General features: G+C 45.3%; 1 protein-coding gene across 2 annotated transcripts in view; it reads right to left on the reverse strand.

The window, feature by feature from the left end:
- Positions 1-26090, reverse strand: part of TBC1D19 (TBC1 domain family member 19) — a 989099-nt gene that overhangs the window by 685951 nt on the left and 277058 nt on the right. For both annotated transcript variants that reach the window (XM_086964506.1, XM_086964505.1), the window contains exon 4: positions 18376-18451. In XM_086964506.1, the coding sequence (XP_086820632.1) occupies positions 18376-18451 (76 nt within the window). The remainder of the gene's footprint in view (positions 1-18375; positions 18452-26090) is intronic.

Genomic DNA, 26090 nt, shown 5'->3' on the forward strand with positions numbered 1-26090 from the left:
CCCGGTGGAGCTACCGGATAGCTGTTGAGAAGATGGGCTGTGGTCTGCCCCCTCGGCCGTCACCTACCCAGCCGGACATTAGGCAGACTTTCCTTTGTCTCTCCGCTTTATCTCCCTCCCTGTTACCCTTTTACTTTACCCCTTACCCTTCAATACAAACCAACTGATGTAACTTGTAAATGATGTATTCTCTGTAACTATGTGTAACCTGTAACCTATGTAACTTTCCTCATGTAAAGCGCTGATACCTCATGTCCTAGCCAGCGCTATGTAAAACTCAAGTAAATAAATAGTAAATAAAATAGTTCAATTCAATTCAATGTCTTTATTTCGAACAATTAAGACCGCAAAAGACATTAATAACAATACACACAACTTATCCGGTAGAAGAAAAATGAACCCTATACCTATGATAGTTTGTATGTAGACAAGATTATTTATCAATGCTAATCAAGGGTTGTGAAACCATATATAACATAGAGGGTTCACTAAAAACATTAAAACCATCATGTTATTAAAACCACAACTATTATTCTTGAATTACTTTTAAACAAATGTGGCACATTCCTAAAAATATCATAAAAGTTTACAATTAATATAACAAGGCAATATTTGTCCTCAAATAACCGTGAAGTGATCAATATTGGGACTGTCAATAAATGTTAAATGTTAAATGTCGTATACTTGTAAAGCGCACAGCTGCCCCAGCAAAGGGGCGTCCCGGCGCTGTATACCGCTGGGGAACCCATCCTGGCTTTCCCTGTGAGATGGTCCCTCCTGGGCATCTCCAAGGTGAAGACAAGCATCCCCGGCGCTGATGGGGCCGTTAGTAGAGATTAAGCAAGCTATTGCCCAGAGTTGCTGAGTGTGATCCCTGGTTAGAGTAGGCATTGAGGCGAGAATTATCAAGTCCGCAGACCATGGCCCAAGACCCTGCCGCATCGGGAATCGAACCCTGGTCCCGGGCCGACCTCTGCTTCCGGGTCTGCCGCCTCTAACCAGTGAGACACACCACTCCACTACATCAATATATGCGATACTAATATGAATAATAAATAATAAAGTGCTACACCTATAACTGGGGTTATGCCAAACAAAAGTTTGGATTAGACGTTACAATAATACAATAATATAAACTATAATAGTGCAAATATAAAAATGTAGAATGCTAAACATATAGCTGGGGTTATACCAAACAAAGGATTCGTTTAGACGTTACACATTGGGTTACCAGCATAGAAGTTTCCTATCCGTTTTTACTTCTGCTTACTTATCACTGAGTTGGGTGGGCTTGGGGCTCTTAACCATTTTCTTGCGAATTAGCCACATCCAGCTTAGGAATTTAGCTACAGCTATTACACACGGTGCATTTGTATTGGTCAACAATATTCTCATTGCAGTGAAACTACACCTAGAGCCCACATTTCTACATAGGGGTTTCAACCGTTTACTCCACGATGCCTTATTTGCCAGACAGACAAATAAGATATGCAAGTAGGTCTCCACAAGCTCCACTCACAGCTTGCATCTACAGTGGTTTAAATAGTGCCATTTACTTGTGAGTGAGCCCCCCCAAAATTGAAAATAAAGACCTCAAACCCTTAGTTTGGTTATAACATCCCAGAAATATTCGCACTGAGGACAGGGCTTAAAGCTAGGTGATGGTATTTTAAGGCCATGGATTTTATCTGGGGCTTCCAATTGAGTTTGTTTCCAAGCGTGATCCCTAGATAACTAAAAACATCTGTTTGGTTGAGGTATTCATTTTTAGAGACACCCTTCTCTTGATAGCCTGAAGTTTATGGAGGACCATAAATTTGGTTTTATCTGTGTATATCACCAGGCCACAAGCTTTGCTGAAACCTTTCAAACCTTGTTAATGCCCGCTGAAAACCACTTTGTGTTTTTGAGATTACAAGAGTGTCATCTGCAAACATAAGCATGAGTATTTTTGTGCCTGCAAGAGATGGTGCATCTGTCGGGAATGAAGAAAAATAGTTGACAATCCCATTGATAAATAGTGAAAACAATGTCGGGGCCAAGACACACCCTTAGCGGACCTCTTTGGATACCGGATATCGATTAGAGATGTTACCCTGAGTATTCTATCGAACCTGGGCAAAATTCCTCATATGAAGACTCACCACAACAGATAATTATTGCAAAGGCATCCCTAAGTCCTTGAGGACCCACCAAAGTTTGTTGCGAGGGACCAGGTTAAAAGCAGATTTAAGGTCCACAAAAACGGCGTAGATGGTGCCGCCCCCATCAGCAGTAAATCAGTACAAAGCGAAAGACCTGGTCTACCCTACTCACGTGGGAGCAGAAACCTGCCTGCAGTGGGGTCAATATGTCTTTGACGTTAGTCCAATCTTGGATTCTATTTAATACCATTCTTGCTCTTATTTTTTGCATTGCATCTATGAGGCTAATTGGCCTGTAATTACCTGGGTGTGAACAATTACCTTTTTCTGGGATAGGCAAAATCTCAGCACCCCTCCAGGAGTTGGGAACGGACGCCCCGCTGGCCATAGCATTCGCTAGCAGGAGTATATATTTTTGCCAGATAGCCCTATCATATAAGAACAGATCTGCCAGGACACCGTTGGGGCCTGATGCTCTTCTGCTGGTAACTGAACTCAATGCTATTTCAACCTCCTCCATTGTCAAAGTGCAATACTGCATCACATTTTTTTTTTAGCTGTTTTATAACGCGCTCCGTTACTACCAGAGTGTCCTGGCGCGGTAGGAAAAAACAGGCAGTGTTTGAAATGGTTCTTCAATTTCACCCTCTGCCTCTAAGGCAAATTGTTTAGCAAAATGGGAGACCCACGTTTCAGGGGCTACATGGTTGAGCGGCAAAGGTGCTTGCTCCCCTCTCCCCCAATTTACCAGCTGCCACAAATATTGCAAATTTCTACCTTGGCTGGCCTGACAGCAGTCTAACCATCTCAATTTGTTCCAGTCCTTTTTAGCTTTGTACATTGTGGATTTATACTTCCGACTGGTTAACTTAACTGTGGAAGGATCTTTCTGCTTTATGGCAGCCGCCAATGACTTGTAGGCTACCCTACAATCCTTATTATACCACTTTGCATCATTACCCTTCTTCTTGCTCGAGCGACTAGCTTGTTTTAAAAAATAGGTTTTGATTTTATCAAATAGGTCTTCATGAAACCTTATACCATTTTTGTTTATCTGGGACTGGGTGGTAACAACTTGTAGCTCTGCCAGTGTGTTAATGATATCAGCCCTAATACATATGAGTGCTTGTTCGCTTTCCACTAGCTTATCCCATTTAACCCTCCTCATATCATTACAGAGCAGGGCGTCACTAGTGGAACAGAGACTTGTCGGGGGTAGCAGCAAACTAGGTCCTGGGACATTTATTTTTAATAAAAGGGGATTGTCATCACTTTCAACTCTCTCCTCCATGTCACTAATGGAAGACCAATACTCCAGATTAATGAGTATATAATCAATTCTGCTCGAACTCACACCATTATTATAGGTGTGGGAGCCCTCCTTATCAGAAGGTGTTCGCCCATTAACTGCCCTAAGTCGCCTCTCCATACAATGAGCTTTAAGTTGTAATGCTGCCTCCGACCATCTCTTAATTGGGGGCAGCTCTAAGATGGGGATACTCCATTGTACATCTTCTTCGGTAAGTTTACAATCCTCATGGTCAAGGGGCTCGAAGGTGGTATTAAAATCCCCTGCTATTACTAAGTCATGGACACCAGTCATCCTTTCCAAAAAGTACTCTAAGATGTCAACTGTATTAGACAGTCTTCCACCTCTGAGACCCCTAGCATAAACATTGACAACAATTATCTTAGCGTTGGAATTCATCTGAAGACAAATGGCCGTAATATCTGGGCTGTCAATAGTGATTTCACGTATTGTAAAACAAATGTTCTGCTTTACCCAAATCGTTACAGAAAAGGGGGTGGTGATGAACAGAGTGTCTGAATTAAGCAGACCACTCTTACCCAGTCCAAAGATCAGGGCTTGATCCATCACCGTTATTTATCTCACTGCACCATCCCAGCTCAGAACCTGGCTATATGCAAATCAGTCTGTCCCTGGCCCAGTGCATCATGGGAACAGGGCAGACTAAACTACCAAGCCAATTCTTCACCAGAAAGGAGACAAGCTACCGGGGACCGGTTTCTGGCATTTCAGCCTTCTTCGGCCCGGCTTGCTTGAATCCTGATGGTGCAGTGAGAAAGGGACTCATGTCTGAGTATACCCTGCCACACCTATAGTGGCCAAAAACGATTCAGAAAAGGGGGTGGTGATGAACAGAGTGTCTGATTTAAGCAGACCACTCTTACCCAGTCCAAAGATCAGGGCTTGATCCATCACCGTGGCTGGGATGGTGCAGTGAGCTAAAAAACGGTGTTGGATCTAGCCCTGATCTCTTGACTGGGTGAGAGTATTCTGCTTAATTCAGAAACTCTGTCCATCACCACCCCTTGTTGTTAAATATTACCCAAATCGTTAGACCTCCTGATGGTCTGCCCTGCTGCCCTTGGATTGCCTGTTTATGAAAATTAAGATATCCTAATCAATGTAAAGGGTTTGTCGACCATGTCTCCTGGAATACACAGATATCTTGGTTTTCGATTAATTTTAACCAATCCAGGGACTCTAGTTTCGACTGTAGCCCGCAAGGTTCCACAAAATGTAAGATAGCTGAGCTGGTATTGGAAAAGTTACCGGGTCCCTGCTACGTGTTAATTCACATGGGATGGGATCCTTACTTTTCTTGTTCGGGTAGGGAGCTTGATGGTTAATTGATCCATTATCACTTGGGTGGGCCCGATATTCACAGGAATTTAGTCAGTCACATTCTTCCAGACCACTAAGGGGGGCAAATCTGTTCTCTAGAGTTACTCCTATAATGCCTACATTGCGTTGTATGTTATACATTGAGTACCCTCCCCCGTATATACACTGGTCTCACTAACTGTCATGTGAGGGTGCCTATAGAAAAACGCATTAGGTAATGCTCTGATTTGAGTACCATTACTTGGGTCCCAACATAAATTGTCTAAAAGAAATTTCGGCATATAACAATTGTTAAAATTTAAAACCAACAATCACCCTCCAGTGTTTTCTGAGCCTATCCTAACCACTCTATCCTTCTGGCCATTATAACTTGATTTGCCAGTGGGGCCCACCTCATTTGCCTACTGATTGTCTGAGAAGTCCGGGGATTTGTTCATTAACTGGACTGTTGTTTCGGACTGGTCCTCTATCAGGGGTGGGACATTTCCCAGAATCAGTACAAGTGGTGATGAGGCCCTTGGAAGGTTTAGGGACTGATAAGTGTTGGGTGGTTTCTGCGAGTATAGACCTCGCTACTTTACGCGGAGCTCCCTACCTTCAACCCCCTGTGTTGACGACCCTGCACTGTTAACTGGTCCATCAGTAGAGGTAGTAGGACAAAACTGAGGGTTTATATTTCCAGTCGTGCTCCTGGAATTCACAGTTAGACTGGTAGGTAACAAACGTGGGTTGTGCTGGTCCGTTACTGCAGTGTTATCCACATTTGAGTGTTATCCCTCATTATTACGGACCCATGGCAAAGGCCCCATCCCAGCAGATGCTCGGGGGCTGCTCGGGGGAATGCTGCTACTTCTGGACATGAGCATTTACAAGAATATGCACCTAGGTTATGCAATGATCTACCCAACCCTTCAATGTGCAGCAATCTCTCCTCAATTAATGATAGTTTATTTAATAGGGGGTTCAAGAGGGCGAAAACTAATGTCTCAAATCTTTTCCACAGTACATCGTCTCCCCCAGTACAAATGGTGTGAAATTGTCATCATTTGCCAAAGGATGCAAGTTTATCCCTGTTTCAGTATCACCAGGTCCTTTTTACTCAGTGGGTTGTAGTTTTTGTTTAGGCTTTTGCTTTTGGGGAGCGCCACCCCTTCTTCGTTTTACAGGGGGCACACTGTTGGTGATAGGTGGTGTTGTGGCAACACGACCTCTTGAGACTAGTTTGGATCTAGTGGAAACTTCGGTAATACCACGATCACGTACTGCTGACGCCACAAAGGTTACAGATGGTTCAACATTCATATCCAAAGATGAGAAGGGCATGTCTACTGTAATTGTATTGACACAACCCCTTGTGTCTGAATGAGATCTAATAGATTCTTCAGTGATACCAAAATCAGGTGCTACTTGCGCCACAGGGACTGCAGGTGTTACTAGATGCGAATGCGCAGATGAAGAGGATACGGGGGAACTAACCATACTTATGCATCCTAGAGAGGAGCGCTTCTGATTAGCTATGGAGTCCAGGGAGAGTTACCTCTCTGTTAGTTCTATTTGGTGGGTCAGAACCAACTCAGCCCTCCTTAAGAGTAATGGTGACTTTGAGCTTGGCCATACTTCGTACTATACCCTTATTTGTAACAAACCATGGACAGGAATGCTTTTATGCACCTCTGGCGCTTAGGAGATGGTGCTGGAGCTTCCTGGAGCTCAGGATGATGGGGGACATAGACCCCGGCTGCCCCGTACACAAAGTACTGATGCCGCTGTCCTTCTCGCAGTTTTTGTAGAGCTGAGACAGAGGCTGTTTTTGTAGCACCTCCTGGCGCTAGCGTGATGACGTGGCCGGCTGTGTTGTGCTGACTGAGCTGGCACTCCGCCCAGTTCTCAGGCGGCAGAGGTGGAACAAAAAAATGGCTGAAAACGGGACCTGCGATGAGGGAGTCAGAGGCCGGTTTTATAGCTCCTCCTGGCGCAAGCGTGCTGACGTGGGCGTCTGTGCTGACCCCGCCGCAAGGAATCCTGGCACGCCATTCCCCCAGTCTCCAGGCGGCAGGGATGGAACAAAAAAGTGGACTTGTGGCTGAAAACGGGAAAAAGTTTGTAAGTAGAAGTGCAAGGAGAGACCGAGTCTGCTCAGCTTCTTGTGCCCTTTGGCAATTTCTTGCGTGGCAATGCAAGAAATTTCACCAGTCTGCAGTTCAGCTGTGGATCGTCGGAAGTGAAGCAGGCCAGCACAGTCTGCCTCCGCAAATTAATCCCTCTTTGGTTGAATGGAGCTTTCAGCATTTGTCTTCTTTCCTTCAGCAGCTCTTCACAGGTGCAGTAAGTCATCTGTGATAGAGCCACACAAAGCGGCAGATCTTTGTTGTGTATTCTCTTAGTCAGTGAGGAAAATGGGATGTACAAGGTAGCAGCCCCAGACAATATTTAAGAAATTGCTCTTTGATGGATCTAAGGAAGCCAGAGCTGAAATATTTCTGGGGTGTTGGTGAAGTATAGGAGTTTAGTGACATCCAGGAGTGAGCTCTAGCTGAGAATGCTGCCTTATTTTCTATTAAGGAGAGGAGTTTAATTGAGTTCCTCACTGACTTTTTTGAACGTGGAGTGACTGGTTGTGATTTCCCATAACTGGGTCAGACCGGTTCTGGACAGGGATTCCTTGAGGTATACTCAAGCACGTGAGGAGTCCCTCTGTTGGAGCTCCTGCCATAAGTAGCGACTAAGATTCCCAGGATCCGCTTCCGTGATTCACATCACAAATAGAGAGAAGACTAGAGCCCACTCCATTATACATAACGTCAAGTATCCACAGAAATAACAAATTGTGAGCTTTCTGTTGTGAGCCAAGAGCCACAAGTCCATCAACTTCTTACTGCTTAGGGTAGCACTCACTGTATGTTTACGTCCATAAGTGTTTGCGTGAGCGGAATGTCCCTCCCTCGTATAATGCTCCCCAAGTCTGTATATCAAATTTGTGTAGTATTTGATGACACCTCACCTCCCTCCTGACTGGGATATCTAATCTACCTAATTATGGCAAAAGTGGGGAGATAATGTGTCCACTTTCATGCAGTTAGCAATAGCCCTCCATGCTCTATTTCAGGGTATATGCGAGCATTCTGACGGTGCTGTTGCCTAAGCTTAGGGCGAATAAAAGAGCGGGCACCACATCCTCGTCCCTTTCGTGATATGAAACCTGGAGGAGCATATCCCGTTATTAAGAAGCTTGGCTTGTGGCTTTTTGTATAATAACTGGATCCATGCAAGAAAGGGGGGGCGGGGAACCATTCTCACCAGTACACTTGCCAGATAATCCCATTCAATGGAGTCAAAGGCTTTGGTGGCGTCTAGGAAGCCAGTCACTACGGCCTGATCTGGGTTGATGTCCTGCATAAGAGCGAAGAGAATGCAGAGATTATGCAATGTCCTCCACCAGGTATGAAGCCCGATTGGTGTGGTAACACCAGTGCTGTCATCAGACGACTGATTCGATTGGCAATCAATTTTGTCAAGATTTTGGCATCACAGTTGATTAGCGAGAGTGGTCAGGAGGAGTTGCATCTGTCCCCGGGTTTACCTGGCTTAAGGAGTGTTATAATGAGTGCTTCTCTCATTGTTGGCGGGAGGGTACCCGTTTCTTGTGCCTCCTCGTGTACATGTTTTAGGGTAGGAATGAGGGCGACACTGTACATTTTATTAGAATTCAGCTGGGGGGCTGTCCGGCCAGACTGCAGTTGCATAATTGCAGAGCGTATCTCATCGTCGTCAAAATCCCTCTGATTCTCTCCAAGCCAACCCAGTGCTATGTCATCAAAATAGGGCTCAAACTCTATCGGTTGTGTCCTGTGTGTTTTGTAGAGGGTGGTGTAGAACGCATGAAAGGTATGTAATATGTCTGGGGTGTACCTGTATTCATAACCCTCATGATCTGTGATTTCGAGTATGGTGTTGGAAAATCTAGGTTTTCGTGGGAGCTCGGACAGAGCCTTTCCAGCACATTCCCCCCCCATATTGTTGGGCGCGATAGTATTTACCTCTGAATTTTTCATTCTCTCTACAGTATCTTGATAGTCCGTCAATTTGTCTCTGAGCTGCCCCTGCAGGTGAGTGCTTGGATCAGAGCGCATTTGGTTTTCAAGTTGTGTAAGTTCAGTTTCTAGGCATCTGAGCATTTTACGGATGTGCCTAAAGATGCCTCCCCCCTTTGCAATGCAAATTCCTCTAATAGTCATTTTGAATGCCTCCCAGACCGTGAAGAACTGAGCCACTGTGTTGATATTGTGCAGGAAGAAATCAGTTATCGCTTGACCCAGTTCCGTTTGGAATGGGATATCCAGAAGAGCAGTTACTGGCAATCTCCAATTCTGGTAGGGGGACAATGTACAGGTTGGAGCAAGAGTCAGCAATACAGGCGAGTGATCAGAGTATGTTCGCAGCAGGTGTCGGCCAGTCATAAACCATGTTTTAAGCCCTTTGGTCAGCGGCCATCCATCTATTCGCGACCACGTGAAGTGTGTAGAGGAGCGACATATGCCCTCTCTGTCAGCTGGATGTAAGCTCCTCCATGCATCTATCAAGCCATGTGCAGTCACGATCTCTAACAGTTGTCATTAGAGCCCCTGTGTAGTGGCAAGGTTGTGGGCGTTGTCTGTCAATTGTTGGGTCTAAGGTTAGGTTAAAATCCCCTCCCCATACCACTTGAATGGAGCCTATGTCTAGAATTTTCCCCAAAGAAAGTTAAAAAAGGTAGGGTTGTCATTATTAGGGCCATAGCAACATGCAAGCGTAATAGATTGAGAGGCCAGTCGCCCCATGTAATACAGTAGTGATCCCGAGGGTCAGCCATTTCTCCTATCGGTACAAATGGGACATTTATTTTTCTTAATAGGAATCACATTCCCTGGAGCATAGGTGGAGTATGTCAAACAGCATCTATACGAAGCCCATCAGGATGCAAATGTGGTTGAGGATGTGGGGCCCATATGAGTTTCTTGAAGCATGGCACAATGTATAATATGTCAATCTGGGTAGGGCAGAATATGTCGATGTTTCTTTGGTTCCCAAGACCTCTCACATTCCACGTGATAACATTATAGCTAAGTGGGTTTGGGTGCGTCAATTAGCGAACAAAATATATGCTGTAAGGCAGTCAGTAGCTTGTAGTAAGGCATGTGTATAACTTCTTTAAAAACGTTGCCAACGGTCCCTACCCCACTCCCTCAGAGCAGTAGTTTGAACCTGCCTACCACCCACATCAGAAGCCCAAACCTGCTTTGGTCTACGCCCACCCAAAGAGATGTCAACAGTAGAACAGTAACTACAATGAAAAGAAGATTCGGAAAGAAAATAAGAAACTAATAATCAATAAACATGTTAGGGTTGTCCTGTTGGGGAGTTGCGTGAGGGCACGGCAGTATCCCCTCGTAGAGCACGAGGGTGCCCAGGGTCAGAATCGTTGCCTCTTGCCTCCCAGTGGCATATCCAGGTAGCATGCAGAGAACATGGCTGTGTAGCCCAGTGGCATTATTATAGCTGTGGTCCGTTCCCGGTTGTACTCAGGATGTCAATGACAAGCGTCTGGTGCAGTCTGATGTGGCCCCACGACCCGTGGTTCTATGTCATCCACGTAGGCTGTGGAGGGGCAGAAAGGGTGTTCAAGGCAATAATTTATCTCTATTCCTGCATTATTATTCTATGTCAGCTAGGGCTGCATTAGAGTGAGAAGGGCTAAAAGATGCGGAGAGCAGTTTTCATGAAGTCCACCACGTGCTGTGGGTTGGTGAAGATATGTTGTTTGCCCTGGTTGCGTAACCTGATGTCGCGCAAGAAACAGCATGGCATAAGGGATGTTGGCCTGTTATAGTTTCTTCTTGATGGGTAGGAACTTTTTCCCGGCGTCTTGGACCGCCATTGTGTAGTCGGGATAAATGGCCAGTTTGAAGCCTTCAAAGGAGAGTGTTTTCCGTTCTCTGACTAATCTCAGAGCAGTGTCCCGATCTCGATAGTTGAGTATCCGTGCAATGATCGGCCTTGCGGGAGCTCCAGGCTGGGGACGGGCAGCCAGCGAGCGATGTGCTCTTTCTATTATGAACATTGTGGAAAAGGCACTTCTTTCGAATACTGTTGTGAGCAGGCCCTCCACATAGTCCCCCATGCGGCCTGTGTTGGTGGACTCTGGCACTCCTACAATTAGAATGTTATTGTGGCGCGACCTCGATTCTAAATCTTTGTTTTTTGCCGCAATAATTTTCAGTAGGCACTCCATATAGAGTAATTATTCTTTTCTACCCGCGGATGCGTCCTCCATGGTAGAAATGCGCTGCTCCTCTTACTTTATACGTTCCTCATTTTGGTTGAGTTTCTGAGTGACATTATCTATGCGAGTGTTCATTGCGTCCATTGTTGCTTCTATGGACGTATGGCTGTGTTTCATTGTTAGCAGAAGTTCCTTGAGGTCGTCCGTGGAGGTTTGGGTAGCAGAGTTGGGGCTGTTCCCCATTGCGTTCTCGGGATCGGTAGCAGCTCTAGTTGATTTGCGTGCTTCGAAGGGTAACTTTGCTTCTCTGCCATCCGTTTTGCCCATATTTTCTCTAGTCTCGCATTGTGCTTGCTCTGTAGCGTTAGCTCTTAGAGAAAGAACCTTTGTCTTGGTGCCTCCTCCTCCCCCGCTGTTGTGGCTCTTCCAGTTCACCATCATCGACAGGCCCTACTGGGGGCCACTGCAGTCAACTCGCCTGCAAGGCCACTCGTCAGCACCCCTGTACAGACGCTGCTCCCTCTCTCTGTTATATGGGTGTATCAGGCTCAGGGGGAGCTAATCTCAAAACAATGAGAGGGCCCCTTTTCACCAAAGTAGTAGGGCACCAAATAGACCTCAGTCAGAAAAATAGTCCCCTTTAGGTAAATCAAAACACCCAAATTCATACACTAAACCAAAAAAACGTATCACCAGAACATAACACCCCCACCATCAAAGGGTCAAGTGCTCAAAAATTATATATACCACTATTTTATTAAAAATAACAACACATGGTCACATACAGAAAATATTTTCCATACAATATTAAAAACCTTACCTCAAAAATAAAAACACAATATACATCTTATAAAACAGAAAAAAATAAAAAGCAAACAATTCCATGATGTACTATTACATGTCAATTTGCATGATAAATCGTAGGTTAAAACCATGTGTTGTCCCCTACAGAACTGTGCTTAAATGGTGGGTCTGACAGTTGTACTTTACATGATTCAGAGCCTTTATCTGAAATGATGTTTAATTAAAAAGTTGCAGCTCGCAGCAGTCAGCTGGTCATTTGGAATGCCGTTTGGAGCCTTAACTCACCGGGGACTGCGAGGACCAGCAGCCCATTTTCATATTCAGCTGTGTCCTCTTCCCTTTGTGCTCCCGCCCCTCGCCTGGGCTCTCAAATACTGCTTGCTGCCCCGCTCCGAAGGCGCAGCTCGCAGCAGTCAGCTGGTCATTTGGATTGCCTTTTGGAGCCTTAACTCACCGGGGACTGCGAGGACCAGCAGCCCATTTTCATATTCAGCTGTGTCCTCTTTCCTTTGTGCTCCCGCCCCCCGCCTAGACTCTCAAATACTGCTCGCTGCCCCCGCTCTGCGGGCGCAGCCCGCAGCAGGCAGCTGGTCATTTGGATTGCCGTTTGGAGCCTTAACTCATCAGGGACTGCGAGGACCAGCAGCCCATTTTCATATTCAGCTGTGTCCTCTTCCCTTTGTGCTCCCGCCCCCCGCCTGGACTCTCAAATACTGCTCGCTGCCCCCGCTCCGCGGGAGCAGCTCGCAGCAGTCAGCTGGTCATTTGGATTGCCATTTGGAGCCTTAACTCACCGGGGACTGCGAGGACCAGCAGCCGATTTTCATATTCAGCCTGTGTCCTCTTCCCTTTGTGCTCCCGCCCCCAGCCTGGACTCTCAAATACTGATCGCTGCCCCCGCTCCGTGGGCGCAGCTCGCAGCAGTCAGCTGGTCAATTGGATTGCCGTTTGGAGCCTCAACTCACCGGGGACTGCGAGGACCAGCAGCCCATTTTCATATTCAGCTGTGTCCTCTTCCCTTTGTGCTCCCGCCCCCCGCCTAGACTCTCAAATACTGCTCGCTGCCCCTGCTCCGCGGGGGCAGCTCGCAGCAGTCAGCTGGTCATTTGGATTCCCGTTTGGAGCCTTAACTCACCGGGGACTGCGAGGACCAGCAGCCCATTTTCATATTCATCTGTGTCCTCCTACCTTTGTGCTCCCGCCCCCCGCCTGGACTCTCAAATACTGCTCGCTGCCCCCGCTCCGCTGAAGCAGCTCTCAGCAGTCAGTTGGTCATTTGGATTGCCGTTTGGAGCCTTAACTCACCGGGGAATGCGAGGACCAGCAGCCCATTTTCATATTCAGCTGTGTCCTTTTCCCTTTGTTCTCCCACCTCCTGCCTCAACGTACTTATTGGAATACTCCCCTCTCGCTACGCGGGACGCATGCGGTGAGCGTGCCGGGACAAGGGCGGGACCGTCCAAGGCCGTCAGAGGCTGAAGGAGGCCGGGCTGGGCCCATTCTCTTGGCGTTGCTGTCTTTTGCTCCGGACATGGTACTTCAGACTCTAGTAAGGTCTATAATTAATCCATCGGTATTGATAAAGGAACTGATCAATTTGCCCCATACGAATACTGGATGTAGCCAGAAATTGCTATTTTCACTTTAGTTCCTGTGATTCGAGTTTATATTACATAGGAAACAGATCCTAGATAAAAAATTGTTATATATATCGATTATTATATTTTTGTAATTGTATAAATATTTTAGAAACAACATAGGAAAAAGAAAAATGAATACATCTACTGCAGGAAATGCCCCGTTGGACTTGAAATCGATAGTACGTCCTTAATGAAATACCTAACTTGGGCAGTTGGGGCAGTTGATAAACAAATCTCTAGTGTGGAAGGTGCCCTAATTAAAGACAAGGAGGCTCTAAAATTAGCAGAGTGTAGTAAATTTCGAGCTCTGCAGGGGCCTTATCGTTAGAACTTCTAAGATCGCCAAAACTATTACCGTTTGTAAGTAATGGTTGCATCCTTATAGGGGGGGACGAGATCCTGTCAGATGATTTAGACGTACAATCACGCCTACCCTCTAAGAAAATGTGCATTAAGACCAAAAAAGCCTTGACAGGAAAATTACCCCCTTTGGATCACAACGCGTCAGGGAACACACAAACTTTGGCAACAGATTCTACTCAGAAGAAGATATCTTTATCAATAGGGTCAAATAAAAGTAAGAATAAAATAAACCAGGGGAAAACTGCTAACACCAGTAAAGGAAATAATAAGGGCCAAAGAGCTACTATCAGTCCCAATGACCTGGAGAAATTTTTTATGGACCTAAATATTAGACTGAGGTCCCTTTTAGACCCCATAGAGAATAGGTTGAACCAGATTGATCTTAACCAAAGGAATTATCTTGAGTAAAGTAGCTGAGTTAACCCCCAGACCTCCTGTAACAGAAGACGCAACAAATAGGAAAAGCGCCAATAAAACCACCATGAATACTGCAGAAATAGGTAGAAATGACCACAGTAAAGTACACCATAATAAAACACATATGGGAAGGGAGGATACCCATCCAAATAGAAATAGGCTCCGTCAGCAGGAAAAGAAAGGGGACCTAAGTCCAACACAAAATGGTTCAGAAATAAATAAACATAGTGTCTATGAAGAAGGGAAAATCTTAAATCTCCTGCCTGCTGCAGCCCCGTATACTATTATTCTTGCCAATGTTCCTCTATTAACTGAGACTGATAAAGAGTCATGGTCTATGCTACGGAACAAAACCATTCACCATCTAGGTGGTAAGAGCGGTCTAACAAAAGAAATGTTTGGGGCTTTCAAAATGGTAATAAGAACTGCCTGGGTGGGAACAGGTAGAAAATCCTTTAAAGGAGATGGTATAGTTCTAACATTGGCATCGCCAGCCCTGGTTTGTGATGTCTTGAACAGCACTAGCTTCTATGAGTTGAATCAGGAACGTATAAATGTCCTTCCCCCTTGGCTTCTTTTATAGGCCTCCCTTAGTTAGGAGAAGTCCAAATTTGGGTAATTATTCTCAGGGGCCCCCAACTTACGGGTACAACCAGATATATAACGTCCCAATAAACAATAGGTTTAATTCATTACAGTTTCTGGAAGACGTGGACTGACTTAAAAACCACCCAAATGAGAACTATAACAGCATTAAAGGTGGGGATATAGACATTAATCAGTGTAATAAAAATGTTGTACACGAGGTAGAAAATAACATGCCTTGTATCCAAAACATTTCCCCCCCACAAGGGAATGGTGAACAAAGGGTAAATTGGGAATCTGACCCCCAAAAATTCATCATCCCCGTCATAAATCATGAGGAAGTTATCAGCAGAACTGATTCCGATCTTGTGAATCTAGCTATGCGTAAAACTTCAGCGGAAAATGAACTGCAGGACGAAGGAAGGACGCTAGAACTAGAGAGACTAAATGAAATAACGCCCATACAAAATAGTGATGTACCAAGAATTTTTTCTTGGAACATCAGTGGTATTAAATCAAAAATTACAAACTGCGTATGGGTAGAATTCGTCCGAAATTTTGACATTTTATGTCTACAAGAGACATGGTCATTAGTAGAACAGCCTTTGGATGGGTTTAAAACCTTCCATGTATCTGCAATACAGTCCTCACACGGGAGGAGTAAGGGAGGCATATGTATTTATGTGTCAAACATGATAAGGGCACAGTGCATTAACATGATAAAAGCAAGCCCGTATTACCAATTAAGGTCTATTGTTATGCGAACCCACATCAAATTGTTAATTGTGAACTTTTATGACAACATTGATAGCGATAAATATAAGAAGGTCTTATTAAACTTGAGTGAGGACTTAGCTGCTTTCATGAATAGTTAAGCAAATTATGTAATTCTAGTTGGGGGGGGATTTTAACGTTAGTGCTTGCAATTTTAACTCCTGTATATCTGGAAAGAACTGTAATGATGAACGGGGATCTATCAAACACTTTGTGCATACGGCCAAGGGAGAGAGACTCAATGAGGTAATGGCAATGTTAGACCTTGATTTTGTTAATACTAAATGCTTACCATCCAACAATTTTGAACCTACATATATCGGCAGGGATTTTAGAACAGTGATCGATTTTATTATTATGTCAGCACAATATGCTAGTTTGGTCAAAAGTTTCAAGATCCACCCAGTTGTACTAAGTGATCATTTACCCCTTAGTGTGGAATTACTGATGACTGGTTATAGCACTGGGTCGACAATAAAACGTCTGTCCTGGGTCCAAGATCTAGTATTGTCCCGCAAAAATGGTTTTAGAGTCAGATGGGGGGCAAATAACCCGGAGCTTACCAATAAAAATATAATAATGAAAGCACAATCACTAATTTTGAAGTGCCTAGATTAAACTTTATTCTTCTCCAAGGGAAGCACACCCAAGTTAAAAAGGGGCGGCTGAACGTAGTCTTCGTAGACCTCACGGCTGCTTTCGATTGCGTAGAGCGCAAGAAACTATGGTGTACCCTGGAGGACTTACAAGTTGAACCTGCAATAGTGCAATTCTTAAAACAATTGTACACAGGAGCGACAGCTAAAGTGAGGTTTGGCTTAAAGGGTGAGTGCACCAAATCATTCCGCATAGAGAAGGGAGTCAGGCAGGGCTGCGTCCTGGCCCCTTTTCTCTTCTCCATATATACCAACTCTTTGGAGGAAAAGTTGAGGTCAAGCGTTATAGATTGCCCAAGATACAACAATAAGCAGGTTGTCTCCCTCCTCTACGCGGATGATGCGGTGTTAATGGCCAGAACAAAAATTGGAATTCAGCGTGCACTCACTACATATACTGAATATATGTCATATAGGGGCTTAAAACTCAATGCCAAAAAAACATTTGTTATGGAATGCGGAAGAGGCCATCGTAAAATGAAGAATCTAGTTGTGGGCAATGAAAATATTGAATCCACGAAAACATTTTCTTACTTGGGCGTCTTGCTTGAGGGAACAGGTTCCTGGGTTCCGGCAATTAGAAGTAGGACACTTTTATTTAAAAGATCAATAGCAGCACTAATGAATTTTGCACGTAAACTGGGTAAAAGACCTCCCGACATATTATTAAAAATGTACATAGCAAAATGCAGGAGTATTGCCATGTATGGGGCGGGCATCTGGGGTTTTAATAACGTGGCGGCAATCCAAATAACTGAAAACTTGTTTCTTAGATATGTTCTTGCCGTCCCACAAAGCACGTCCATTTTTAACTGCCATGCAGAACTGGGAATTGAGCATATTACCGACCTTATTAAAATGCAGCCAGTCCTTCTATGGCACAGAGTTTGGACGTCGGAGGCATTGAGCCTAAACCGAGAAATAATTAAGGACATTATGAGATTTGACCAGTCTAGAAATATCCCATGGTTAAACTATATAAGAAAGTTTCTAAATGACCTCAATAAACCCGAGCTCTATGAAGATCCGGAGCTCATTTGTGCCATATCTAGGAGGGCATTGAAATTAACATGTATGAGCCATCTTGAGGAGATAAGATTAACCGGGGAGCTGGGTAAAAGATCTGTGATACAACACCAGATAACGCTAACCAATCATAGGATGCAACCATACCTATGCTGTTGTTTAAATGGATTCGATAGATATATATTAACAAGGTTTAGATTTGAATCCTTTCATCGGCTAGTAACTTTTCCAAATAAAAAGGACTGGTCGAGAAAACTGGCCCTTTGCCCTTGTGATAATGTCTCCCAGCAAACTACAATCCATACTAAACTATTTTGTAAATATTATAGCTATGAACGTGCAAAAGGGTTAAAACAATACCTGCGACAAGGGCACTGGCAGCAATATCGTCCAGCTTATCTGTTTTTACAACAACTAAATGACGAGTATAGTATCCTACTCATGATTGGCTTCTGAAAGAGTTTACTAAAGAGAAGGAATGTAATAACATTCTGTACATAGCAAAAACAAATTGACTTTTTGCTTTCAGTCAAAAAGAAAATTGATGTAGTACGCACAGTTTTTAGGGACGCCCGACTAACTGTGAAAGAAGCTGTGTATGTCCTAAATTTAGGTACATTGCGCCGAAGATAGAAATGAGATTAATGATGCTATGTACTTTTTACATGAGAATGATGAACTGTAATGATATTATGTATGTACAAGGTTTTTGCTGTTTGCTTTTTAAACTGTAGCTTTTATGATTTTTATATTGTATAAGATCGAATAAAGCATATTTTAACTTTGAATTACAAGGTTCCTTTCTGACTAGTATAATAAAAAAGCTTGATACTGAAAAAAAGGGGGATTCCTGAATCATCTTGCCAATTTGCAATTAGCTGCTAAACTGTTCATTTTTAATGTTGTTATTATATACCCAACTGGCTATAAATAGCAAACACTACCAAGAAAGCACAAGGAGAAATGCAAGTATCTAATAATTTGTTTACAGCCGGACCCAGTCTTTAAAGTCTACGTCATGTAAAACGTAAGAAGATTAAAGATAACAAGAACTCACCTGCGCCCTTCTCATGTATGCCAACGGCTCTTTAATGTGATCGTCCGGGGCAGCTGGATGGCTGGGAGAAGGAAGCCTACAGTGAAAGACACACATATATATATATCAGATGCATTATTACGAGGCATCTTTTCCCTTCATCATTCCAATAATGTATGACAGAAGAGTAAGTGCGGTGCATATAGTCTATCTGGTGGGTGAAATTTGGACACTCAAGTACGAAACAGAGACCGCTGTAGCTTTCTGACCCCTAACCCTGCCAGTAAGACCCTTGTGTCACAGACCACATTTTCTTTTCAAGTTCTCCACCCTAGCTGCCTTTTATTGGCAATTGAGAGAGTTAGGAAGGGACAGATGGGTGAGAGGCCCAAATCATCAATCCAGGAATGCAATGACAATTGGACTGTACAACACACAATTCATTGGCTCTTGACAGCACAGTATGGGGAGAGCAAGGCTGAGTGAGGCATTAAACCCACTGGTAACGAATGTCTTACGGCACCACCACTGGCTGCCTCCGCACTCCAATAAACGAAAAGACCTAAAAATAGTCTTGATGAACCTTGTGTAGGGAGTGGTAGCGCCATAATATAAGAATGCACAGGGTACCTAAAATCCGTGCACTGCAGTTGCCCTCAACAGAGGAGTAACAAAACTTGAGGCCCCCCCCCCTGCACGGTACGTGGAGGGCCCCCCACCCCGACTCAACGTGGAGCTCTTCTGCCGAAGTGCGGTGCTGAGGGGGCCCCCTGGAGGTTGGAGGTTGGTTGCTGGAGAGGAAGGCTGTGTTACGCCCCTGGCCCTGAATAGGGGAGAGGCTCAATATGTAAATAGCTTGATATTCTGTCAGACGCCTATGTACATTAGATACACCACACAGGAACAGTCAAACCACAGTAAGAGCAGCAGCCCAATGAAACGTTCCTTGGGATCATCCTTCACATTTTGTTTGACTCCATATAGCTCCCTGCACCCAAAGAACATTACTGAAGCACTTGTGACAGCAGCAAGTAGGCCCGCTGTCCAGCACACAGGCATGTGATGAGATCTGATGGGGTACAATACGCTGCAACCAGGCATAAATTGCCCCACAGAAGGTGCAGACACACATTCAACGCAGCAGCGAATGGATTCTGAGCAGGAATACTATGGTAGAATCACATTTCTACAGAATTAGCACACATGACAATACCAACAATACTGCCAATGGCAAAAAGGATGACGGTCAGACACACGACTGCAGAGCTTAAGACAAATCGAGCAATTATCAGGCATAGGAAGACCTCGCCCAAGACATTTGATGGCAGGAGTCAGGCATTTGTTTGGAATGCCCAAGGTATACCAAGCAGCATCGAATCAGATGGCGCAGCGGACAATGAACTGGGAGCAGAATCAACGAAAATGAAGGACTTACCCAGAACCCTTGGCAACACATAGGCATGTGATGAAAGCACCCGAGACATACTGAGCAGCATCTCAGTCTGTGGCAGGCACTCAAAGGACATTTTCAATATGACCGCGCCATCAAGGCACAATAATAAATCTCTTGGCACATATGGGCAATACCCAGACAAATTTGTCATCCATATGATTGTTGTATCCAGGTACATTAAGCAGTTCCCTATATAACAAAGCAGCGTACTGCCACTTTGAACACTGCTCTGGTATATTATGGAAGCACCGAGGGAGTATCATTATTTTACTGGTATCCCTTATGACGTCACAATCTGATACAATGAAATGATTAAATTACCTGGACACATTTCCTGTACCATTAATGACTATATGCAGCTCCCATGAATATTACAGCAATTACAAAGCACACTTAGTAGATGGCAGCATACTGATTAAATGCGGATGGCTCGTAATTTAAATAACATTTTATCTGCTTTATTAACATTAATTTATTGTGTAGAAATAGTAAAATAATAATTACAATAACACAATCCGAATAAAAAAATGGGTAAAGCATCATTATGATAAAAACATCAACAGATAAGGTAAAAGGTAATCATCGATAAACTTTCAAGTTGACCTCTCTACAGATGACAATAAGCTTTGTCTAAAAAGTCCATCAATCTACCAATAAATTCACAGTCTTGTGAGAAGCAGTTTCCTAATGCTTTTCTGATCGCCCCAACTGTGAACTTCTGTAAAAGTCACCTTCAAATATGTTTTCCTTAAATCAAGTGGGCACAGCCATATGGTATGCCCGACTGTTTCATCTTTATATCCACAAAGTCTGCAAGTCAATGATGAGAAGCACTGTATACTCCATGAGCCTTGGAATTGGGCTATTGGAATACACAAGAGTCGGAATCTTAAATACTTGTTTTTCCAGGTAGGCTCCATGGGACAGGTTAGGTTTCCCTAAATAGTGTTGGTGTATGTATCAAATATATAGTCTGCATGTTTATATGACTGTAAGATAGTCAAATCAATAATCCTACTATTGCTGTTCAAGCTCTTTCGTATCAAGGCCTTGCGCTCTAAAGAAGGGATGCTTGTGAAAGTAGTAAGAGGCAGGAGATTATTACCTGTTATCACTTTTTATAGGTGCAAGGCTCAAAACTGCATTTGATCTTTCAGTTCCTATTAATTCCTCATAATTGGGATACCTAAAAGAATTTAATTGGCCAAAATACAATGGCAGATGTAATTTCATTTTGCCTTGTCTTAGTCCTTTCCGAGACCTGCTGAAAAATATAATTTTTGCCTCCTCAAAGTTGACTTTTAGGTAATTTTTTCTATGTAAATCCTGCAAATTAAGTAACTGGGTTAGCAGACCTAATGATGTTAGTGAAAGTATATTTATATTAATGGCGTATGCTAAGTAAGTGATTGGATTGTTCCCCAGCTTTAGTGCAAGACCTCTGGGGTGTTCAAGATGTGTTGTTATATCTAAAATATACAGCGAAAAAGCAGGGCAGGCAAAATGCAACCCTGCTTGAAACCGTTTAGAGTTATAATCTTTGGCAAAATAAACCTTTTAGTCAATTTACCTTGTAGCCAGGTTTTTTATGTAGTGATATCAAGAAATATAGTAGCCTGTGGTTAATACCCCATTTCAATAATTTCTGTCAAAACTTCCTTCAATTGACTGTGCGAAAACTCAAGAATATTCTACATAACATACATATAGCATAAGGTTTCTTCTTAATGTTCTATGACTAGTAGTTTAAGGCAAACAATGTTGTTGATCACAGAGCAGCTGGATCTAAAGCCATACTGATTAAGTGCAAGTAAGTTGTTGTTTGTTGTCCAGGCGTAGATATATCCATTAAGTATTTCCAAGAAAGCTTGCCTTCGGAATCTAGAAAAACCATGAGATGATAAGTCTTTGGGTTTATCTTTTGCCTCTTTTTTATTAATTGGGTATATTATCACCCCGTTCCGTAAAGGAGGAAGTCGGGCCATTGCTGAGATTTGAAAAAACAACTTGTAAAGTAGTTGGTTCCATAAATTAGGGTTTAATTTTATGATATTGATAGGTATTCAATTTGGGCCAGCTGCTCTTGAGGATCAGGTTTTTCTGACAAGCGTAATGACTATCTTATATGACCCTGAATGAGAAATTAGTGTATTTAGGGAGATCAAAGGTGTAGTGTCGGTGTGTGTTGGGCCGTAGGAAGGCCTTGCTATCTCCCAGTCGCGTACGCAGGGGCAGATCGCGCAGCATCAGCGACTCAGACCCACACACCGTGCTAGTCGGAAGTGACGTGCACGAGCGCACGCCCCCCTTTTATTCAGCCCCGCAGGCCACGCCTGGCCTGCGGATGTAGGGGTGCGTGTGCGTGTATAAGCTAGAGTGTAACAGCACTACATCTCTATCCAACTATATAAACTTTTCACAGTGTCCAAACATTTGGTACAAAAGAGTTTAAAGTTCAAAACATGGTGTCTCTGTACTTGCGTGTCCCTTGGTGGCAGCTTCAGGGCCTCAGCTGACAGGCATAGTCCTTTAACTTCTGACTTGGGGGTGGATTGGGCCGCAGGTTGTACCTCGGGACATTGCCTCTGCCGCGTTCTATGGTGCGGGGTGTGTCCCTGATGGGGGTTGACGTAGCTAGGGATCCGCACCCTGGCTCAGGCATCGCCTCCCGTGTCCCTGCTGATGAATTGCCTTCATCCTCGTGTGTCATGGTTCTAGGCGATTCACTGTTTACATCTGCAGTTTCTAGATTTGATCTCGGCCCAGGGGATATCACCTTGAACCAGGAGGTGTTTCTCGATACTTCCTCCCCCTCCTTTCTTGCAGTCACCATGGTGTCTTTCAAGGCTGTTACGGTCCATGGGCCCGGTTCGTAGAGAGTTTGGAATTTTCCTCCAGGGCGTCTATTTCGTATGACTACTTGAGCTCCCTGGCACAGTCGCCTTGGTGTGGCTCTCCGGCGCCTGCTCGCTCGCTGATTGTTTGGTCGTCTCCGTTCCTGGGTATCGTCCGTGTTGTTCAGGCCCGGCAACGCCCCCGGGGCGACGGGAAGGAGATCTCTGCGTTGGCCTTGAAACATGAGGGTCCAAGGGCTCCTCTGGGTGGTGCAGTGAGGGGTTCCTCGATACTCCCGTAGGAAGTCATGCAGTCTCTGTTCAGGGTCGGCTTGCTCTACGACCGCTATCCGGAACATCTTATTGAGGGTCCGCATAAATCTTTCTGCCTCCCCATTAGCTTGTGGCCACTGAGGTGTGATGCGTCGGTGTGTGATGCCCCGGGTCTTCAGGAATGTGGCGAACTCCGCTCCCTGGAATGGTGGTCCGTTGTCGCTCCGTATTTCCTCAGGGTATCCGAACATGGAGAACATCTTTTCTAGTGCCGGCCCCACGTGCGTGAAGGCCCAACTAGCGGGTACTTTGAGTACGAATCGATAGCCACCAATGTATGTCCTTCCCCCGGGAAGCTCCCGAAATCTATGCTGACCTTGGCCCATGGGGTCGTGCATGCTTCTTCCGTGATTATCGGAGCCGGTCTCTCAGGATCACTCGTCAACTGGCAGGACATGCAGCTCTTTACATAATCCTCCACCATGTTTTCCAGTTCAGGGAACCACACCTTCTCCCTCATGCACGCCTTCATTTTCGTTGTGCCTTGGTGGCCACCATGAGCAAGTTGCGTGGCCCGGTACCTGAGGGTCTGCGGTATCACCAAGCGTGATCCTCTTAACAGCACACCTTCTTCCGTGGCGCTTAGTTCATGTCGGACATGCCAGATCTTCATGAGGGCCTCTTTATCTGCTGCGGTCCAGGTGTTGGGTGGGTGTAGGTAGTTAGCCCAGGACCCTTCCTGAACGGCTTGCAGTGACCTCATATAGGTATTGTCACCAGCGGCTGCTTCCTTGATTTCAGCAATCGTCATGCATTGGGGACATGATGTGAGAGCTACCTATTGGGCATACTCCTCGCAGTCGTCATCTGTGGACACAGGCTCTTGTGGTAGCGGGTGGCGCGACAGGTAATCAGCAGGATTTTTGGCCCCTGGTCGATATACCACCTCCATTCCATACGATTGGAGCTGAATCACCCACCTTTCAATGCGTGGTGGTGGGTGTGGGGCAGTCTGTGACCATGACAAACGAGTGGCCTTGTAGGTATAGGTGGAAATGACTGCAGGCCCACTTGATGGCGAGAGCCTCTCGTTCAATTTGGGCGTACCTGGTCTCGGTTGGGGTCAAGGCCTTACTGGCAAATGCTAGTGCTGTCCATTGGCCGGGCTCGTGTTCCTGGGTCAGGACCGCTCCCAGACCTACCGGGCTGGCGTCAACTATCACCTCGGTACGTTTTGCAGGGTCGAAGTAGGATAGTGTCGCATTCTCCAGGAGGGCATCCTTAATTCCCTGAAATGCTTTGTGTTCTTTCAGGCCCCACTGCCACGTGGCGTCCGTTTTGGTTAGCGCCCGTAGGGGTTCACTTCGGGTGGCTAGGCCCGGTATAAACCGGCCTCAGTATGTGGCCATCCCGAGGAAGCTTCTCACCTCCGTTGGTGATTTTGGCGCTGTGGCGTCCTTTATGGATTTGGACTTTCTCGGGTCAATCTGAATTCCTTCCTGGTTAAAAACGTAGCCGAAGAATTCAATCGAGGATTAAAAGAACTGACATTTGTCTCTGTGGAGTGTCGCTCCATACGTGCTCAGTCTCTTCAGGACATCCAGAAGGTGTTTGTAGTGCTCGGACGCGGTGGCAGAGTGGATCAAAATGTCGTCACTGACATTGATGACCCCAGGCAGTCCAGATAGGAGTTCTCTGATTGTATTTTGGAATACCTCAGCCGCTGAGGATATGCCGAAATTGAGGCGTTTGTAGTGCCGGAGGCCAAGATGAGTACTGAATGTGGTGATAAAACGGCTCTCCTCTGCAAGGGGTAATTGATGGTATCCAGCATTGAGGTCGATTTTCGAGAACCATTTCGATCCGTTTACATCGGCCACTATGTCGTCCATTGTGGGCGTTAGATGTCTCTCCCTCCGGATGGCTGTGTTTGGCAATCGCATGTCGATACACAGGCGAATTTCGCCCGGCTGCTTGGGCTTTTCTACAATGACCATGGGCGAGACCCACGGGGTGGGTCCCGTTACCTTTTAGATGACACCAAGGTTCTCAAGTTTTTCAAGTTCCTTCTCCACCAGATAGCGGAGGTGGAATGGAATCCGGCGGTGGCGCAGTGCTGTGGGGGAGACAGATTTATCAATGTGGAGTTTGATGGGGTCACACTTTATACACCCTAGTCCTCTGAATAATTCAGGAAATCGTTCCAGCAGTTCATCCACTTGGTGGGCTCGGATGCGATTGGCAAATGCTATCAGTTTTAAGTCCTCTGCAGTGTGGTTACTTAGCAGGGTGTCAGCTTCCCGGTCAATTATGTGGACTGTTGCCATTATTTCCGACTCGTCCGCCTGGATGGGTATTATGATTTTTCCCTTGAGAGGTAGCGGTGTGTCCGCTCCATAGGCAAAGATTCTTGTTTTGGACCGTAGAACCTCGGGCCGTGGGCGTAATTTGTTGAACTGTTGTAGTCCCATGACATTGACGGTGGCACCCGTGTCAATGATGGCCTTCACCTCGTTTTGTCCCATTTGCACCACGCATGTCGGTTGTGGCCGTCGTCTTTGCTTAAGTTCCCGGGCAAAAGAGATGGCGTATGCCTCCTCATCTTCCGAGTCCGAGTCATCATAGATCGTGGGTAAGTGTTTCTCTGTCTTCTCCAGGGGCGGGTCGGTTAGCGACAACTGACCGACTGCTTTTGTGGGCGTCCATGACTTCTTGGGATTCTTGGACTGGTTTTTCCTACGGCAGACTGACGCGAAGTGGTTTGGGATCCCACAGTTCGCACATGTTTGTCTCTAGGCCAGGCAGTCCTTTGATGCGTGTGGTTCATGGCCGGAGTACCCACAACGAGCTTGAGGTGAGTTTCTCCGGTATCCTTTCTGTGCCCGACCACGTGGTCGGGGTCGCACGGCGTCTGCGCGTTCCACTTTGATGGTTTCCGTCTTGACGGGGGCTTTGTGTAGGGCCTGTTCCATAGCCGTCGCTCTGACGTCTGAGAGCTCATGGGATCTGGCCAGGATAAGGATGTCTTCTAGAGAAATCCATGGTTTGCGTAGGATTTGTCCTCTCAGTGTCTTGTCCCGACACCCTTGAATAAGTTGTCTCATTATGGCCCTCGGTTGATCCTCATCGGTGGAACTGGCTAGCTCTCTGACGCGGGTGTGGAACTGGTCCATTGA

The sequence above is a fragment of the Lissotriton vulgaris genome, chromosome 3_2 (genome assembly GCF_964263255.1).
Source record: "Lissotriton vulgaris chromosome 3_2, aLisVul1.2, whole genome shotgun sequence".
Classification (NCBI taxonomy): Eukaryota; Metazoa; Chordata; class Amphibia; order Caudata; family Salamandridae; genus Lissotriton; species Lissotriton vulgaris.